A 4,568-nucleotide genomic window follows, 5' to 3' on the forward strand; every position below is an offset into this window, starting at 1 on the left:
AATTCAAAAAAGTAATACCTCAACATTCTAAATATATATATAGAATGAACTGATTTTTACATATATAGAAAATTTTATTATTTATATTTAATATTTAATATACTTATTAAATATCTCTAATGAATATAATTTAATTAACTTTTAATATATATATAGGAGAGAGTATTATTTAATCATAAAGTAAGAATAACTTTTAAAATGAATATAATTTTTGTTAATTAACTAAAAACAGTTTTTTCATTAAAATCCTAAGATAATAAAATTTAATACATTTCTATTTCGAATATTTTTAAATAAGAAATTATTTTTTAAATAAATATAAATACATTAACAAAACATTTATCATTGTAATATTCAATTTAATATTTTAAATATGTATATATATGTATATATATATCTAATAAACCAAAAAGAAAAAAATTTATTTGACAATAAAATACAATCACAGTCAATACATAATTAAATTATTGTACGAATTATATTAAATACATTAGTTAGTAACATTTATTCAAATATTCTAATCAATTATTTTGATACCGTGGTTAACTTCATTTTCATATATAATAATACATATAGGATTATAACAAACATGTATATGTATAAATAGTAGTGACAGTTTCAGATTATCTATTTCAAAATATTTTTATTTATAATGAACTAGGGGTTGGCCCGCCCTACGGGCAGGTGAATTTACACTAAAACTATTTTATATTAAAATATATTTTAATTTTATAAAATATTTAGAAATTTACTTTATATTGAAAATAATAAATAATGGAAATGTAATGGTTTATATTTTCTTATTTGATTTCTATTTCAATTTGACATCAAAGAAAATCTAAAGTAAGAATAACTAATATTTTTAATATTTTTATAGTGTTGTTAATCAAATATAGGTATATATTTTAATTCCTCGCACTAATTGCAGAGTACAGTAACAATATTTTTGTCACACAATTTTAGGTGATGATTGTCTAGTTGCCTCATTGTTTCCTTCTGTTCTGAGGCTCTACATAACTGTCATTTTACATTGTAACATTTGTCGCAGTTTCCGACAGTCCTGGTGTAGTCGTGAGGTTTATGCAACGCTGGCCATGGATGCTTCAACGATATTGTTTACAATCTCAGGCTTCAGAAGGTTTTGTTGTGGTAACTGCTTAAATCCGCTAATTTGTAATAATTAAGACCAGTTTATTACTTTTACGCTTGCATTGTGAACATAGAGATTGTGACAATGTGTGCAATTTGTTTAATTTTATAAACGGTGCAACTTTTCATAAGTTTGCTCGGTTTTGGTTTATTTAAGATTACTAAACATATGTAAGGTTGCCTGAGAACAGAGTTTTAAATCCAGGCCATGTGAATGTTTGCTTAACTGAAAATGATTTGCATTAATAATTGAATGAGCAACCACCTCATCGAGTTTTTAAACAAAAAGGATATGAGAAAATAACAGAAAGGAAAAGATAATAAAGCATAAATTGAAAAAAAAAAAGAAACGGTGGTTGTTCAAGTTATAGCAGTGGGCTCATTCCACGCGTGCTTTCTTCGGGTCGTTTTCACCAGGAGCTACTTGATTTGTGGTCGATGCTGAACGTTTGGTCACATGAGCATCAGATGTAGATGGCACCTCTGCATTGTTGCTAGTCGTACCAACTCTGGCATTCATTCCTGGTGCAACAACTTGAGGCAGAGCTTCATCAGGGATATTTTCACCTTCCTAGTAATAAAGATGTAACAAACATAGACTTTATGTATTGCAAGTATCAGCAAATTCAAGAATTAACATTAAGAGTAAGAACTAACAGGTATGACAAAGGCTGGCATAGGTGCAAGCTCTCGCTCAGGAAATATGCGAGGAAATATGCGAGAGATAGTGAAGGTCTGGTGCTTTGAGGTAAAGTTGAAGTCATTCAGTTTAAGCTGGAATGTGTAGGTTTTTCCAACAATCTCAGCGAGGGACCGAGGAAGCTCTGTATCAACCTGAGCATCAACACCTATCCCCTGCAGACCGATAAACATTAACCATAGTTTCGATATCATTGATCAAATAATAGTACTACTTAATAGTTCTGGGGTTATTTTAGGCAATACCACAATCTGTGCAGTCTCAGAAGCTTGAATGTTAGTCAGCTTAGCCATCTCCATGTCAAACCCGAGGAAAGATGCAGTATCAGTTTTGTCTGACACAGAAAGTGTCACCCGATACCTGATCCAAGCAGGGGATTAGATTATTTTTCATATTAAACTTTACTATAAACTGCAAAAGACAAACATTTTAGAAGTCGCACCTGAGTGATGCCACAGCATTAGTTTCATTACATGAAACACATGTGAAGGAAGAGATCTCTCGGAGGAGTTTCTTTGAGCACCCGGAGCACCCAATATAACACCAACCGTCATCTTGTTGTATACCGGTCACCTTAGCAGTGCATAGAAACTCAATAATCTGTACAGTGCAGAAAAACAAAATCAGGAACATAATCACAAAGTGGTCAATCTAAGTAGTCCAGACTCTACCTGAGAATCAGCAGTGATAATAAATTGGTTAAGCTCAGAAATGGTCAGTGGTTCAATCTTCTGCGCATGAACAACCTTTGATGAAAACGTTCCCTGCTCTGTTCCGTGACCTGGCAAGCTGCAAGAAAATTGCCAGAAAATATAAATATACTCCAAGTGGACAAAATATTTGCTTATCTAGTATGAAAGATGAACTTGCTTGTCGAAAACTTCTTTTCCTGCAGCGGTCTCCGTGTCAAAGTAGAGATGTGTGGCAGAAGTTGCATTCAGGAACAACCGCCCTGCCCAAACATATCAGCTCAATTAAAAAAAAAACAGTTTGTACCAAACTGTATATAGCATGTTCCTCGAAGCCATGTGTAAAGACAAAAAAAATGTAATTAAATACTCGCTTATCCCCAACTATCTTAGGATTAACGCTTGTGGCGAGCACAACTTTTGGCTCTTTCCCGTAGGCATCAAATTTGTTATGAAACGCAAGGGCCATAGAGTCAAACAGACTGACACAAACGTTATCACCACTGCATATCAACGATGGTAAAGGTCAAATGAGGTTTAAAGCTAGAGTATCTATTATAACAAATTAAGATTAAGAAGTCAAGAGTACCTTTGTAGACGCAGAGTGAGCATCACACGCTGTGCCCCAGGTATATGATGAGTTATTGTACTCCTGATTGCAATTAACTCCCCAATTATGTCTGAGAAATAAATTAATATGTTTACGTTGACACATGCTATTTAAAAACACAAAACATCTCTATGAAAATTATAAGGACACAATAATTGTAAGAAAAGGAACCAAAAACCACAAAACATCTCAGTAGACATAAGTGCCTAAACACACAAAACTTATGATAACTTCAGTAAGTAATTAAGTATACACCACACGATTTCAGCAGACATAAGAGTATTGGATAAGCAAACATTTTTTGGTATTTGGGCGAGAAGATAGCGCCATAATAGCAAAGATTAAAGATTCATACCAGGGAGCTGTTTGCCTGTGTTCGCCAGCTCAAGCAACTGATTGTATGGACGGAATCGGAACAGCTCAGCAGGTATGGTCCTAACCGAATCTGTTAGCTTATCAAAAGAGGTTCCATCATTGAACCTTGTGGAGAGGGGCGCATCGGACAAGCGGAAATTGGGATTGCTGCGGGCTACATCAAAACCGCTCAACATGTAGACAGATCCTTCAGTTAGACGTTTTCTGAATTTGAGCTGACGAATGGCACTAACTGAACCTTGTATAAGCGTCGACTGTTTTAAGGTGAAAATCTTAAAGTTAGATAATCAGAATTAATAATCAAGACCATTAAACGGTAAGAAAGTTGCTTACGTTCTCATCAAGGGGAAGCATGTCAAGACTCATCAACTCACCACCTTTCTTCACGTTCCTCGCCTCCAAAACCTCAGCAAACGAACTGCCGCAGTGTTGGAGCATCGCCCGGCTTTCAAATCAGCAAGGAGTGTGTATGAATTAGCCATCGCAGTAATGGGTAAGCAGAACAGAGAATTTGATTAGGTTTCGTCGAAGCTTTGCTGTCCATGGCTGAAAGAGTAGATATTTATAGTCGGGGCTTTAGACGGTTACTTTGGGATTCGATGAGGGGGATTGATTGCTGGAGAGTGGATGAGTGGGTTAACGACGCTTAAACTCGGATCCAGGTGAAATCAATGAGACGTTACGGAGTAGGAATAGGAAATGCAATCGACGAACGACATGAAACTCTCGACGGCAGAAACTCGAAGTTGTAAAGGGAGAGAGACGATGAAACCTAGGTTGAACCTGGGCCTGTTTCTAAGTTACAAAAGCCCATTCGAATCTGATTTTGCAACAAAACCCAACCGGAAAAAAATAAAAAACACATCGTTTAAATTAAGAGGACAGGTGGCAGATTTTGCCCATACGGAGATACAAAACTCTACTTTTGTTAGAAATATGAGAGAAGTGTTGCTTTGAAAGTTGTGTCTTTCTCATTAGCTCTCACTATCAATATATAGTGGAGGTTCCAAGGGTTTACAACAAAGGAGAGTATCTACACATTTAT

The 4,568-nt window shown here is 35.0% G+C and overlaps 1 protein-coding gene across 6 annotated transcripts; it reads right to left on the reverse strand.

The window, feature by feature from the left end:
• Nucleotides 1-2,190: 2,190 nt before the first annotated feature.
• On the reverse strand, nucleotides 2,191-4,324 carry LOC106368392. 6 transcript variants are annotated; one of them, XM_013808342.3, is made up of 8 exons: nucleotides 3,857-4,322; nucleotides 3,504-3,777; nucleotides 3,128-3,218; nucleotides 2,909-3,041; nucleotides 2,720-2,801; nucleotides 2,521-2,638; nucleotides 2,292-2,449; nucleotides 2,191-2,209 (listed from the first exon to the last, which is right to left on the reverse strand). In XM_013808342.3, the coding sequence occupies exons 1-5, from the start codon at nucleotides 3,959-3,961 to the stop codon at nucleotides 2,787-2,789; spliced, it is 618 nt and encodes a 205-aa protein (XP_013663796.1). In that variant the 5' UTR covers nucleotides 3,962-4,322; the 3' UTR covers nucleotides 2,191-2,209; nucleotides 2,292-2,449; nucleotides 2,521-2,638; nucleotides 2,720-2,786. The 6 variants fall into 6 exon arrangements, with proteins under 6 accessions (XP_013663796.1, XP_022552930.1, XP_048603781.1 ...); XM_022697209.2 differs by lacking the exon at nucleotides 2,191-2,209 and having other exon boundaries at nucleotides 2,293-2,449; nucleotides 2,924-3,041; nucleotides 3,857-4,323; XM_048747824.1 differs by lacking the exon at nucleotides 2,191-2,209 and having other exon boundaries at nucleotides 2,293-2,449; nucleotides 2,521-2,801; nucleotides 2,924-3,041; nucleotides 3,857-4,324.
• Nucleotides 4,325-4,568: the final 244 nt, after the last annotated feature.

The sequence above is a fragment of the Brassica napus genome, chromosome C2, assembly GCF_020379485.1.
Source record: "Brassica napus cultivar Da-Ae chromosome C2, Da-Ae, whole genome shotgun sequence".
NCBI classification, from domain to species: Eukaryota; Viridiplantae; Streptophyta; class Magnoliopsida; order Brassicales; family Brassicaceae; genus Brassica; species Brassica napus.

Coding starts and splice junctions, on each gene's coding strand:
- LOC106368392 (XM_013808340.3), bottom strand. CDS start 3,961: ATGCTCCAACACTGCGGCAGTTCGTTTGCTGAGGTTTTGGAGGCGAGG. Junction 3,219..3,503: donor CACAGGCAAACAGCTCCCTG/GTATGAATCTTT, acceptor TTTATTTCTCAG/ACATAATTGGGGAGTTAATT. Junction 3,042..3,127: donor CTCACTCTGCGTCTACAAAG/GTACTCTTGACT, acceptor GTTGATATGCAG/TGGTGATAACGTTTGTGTCA.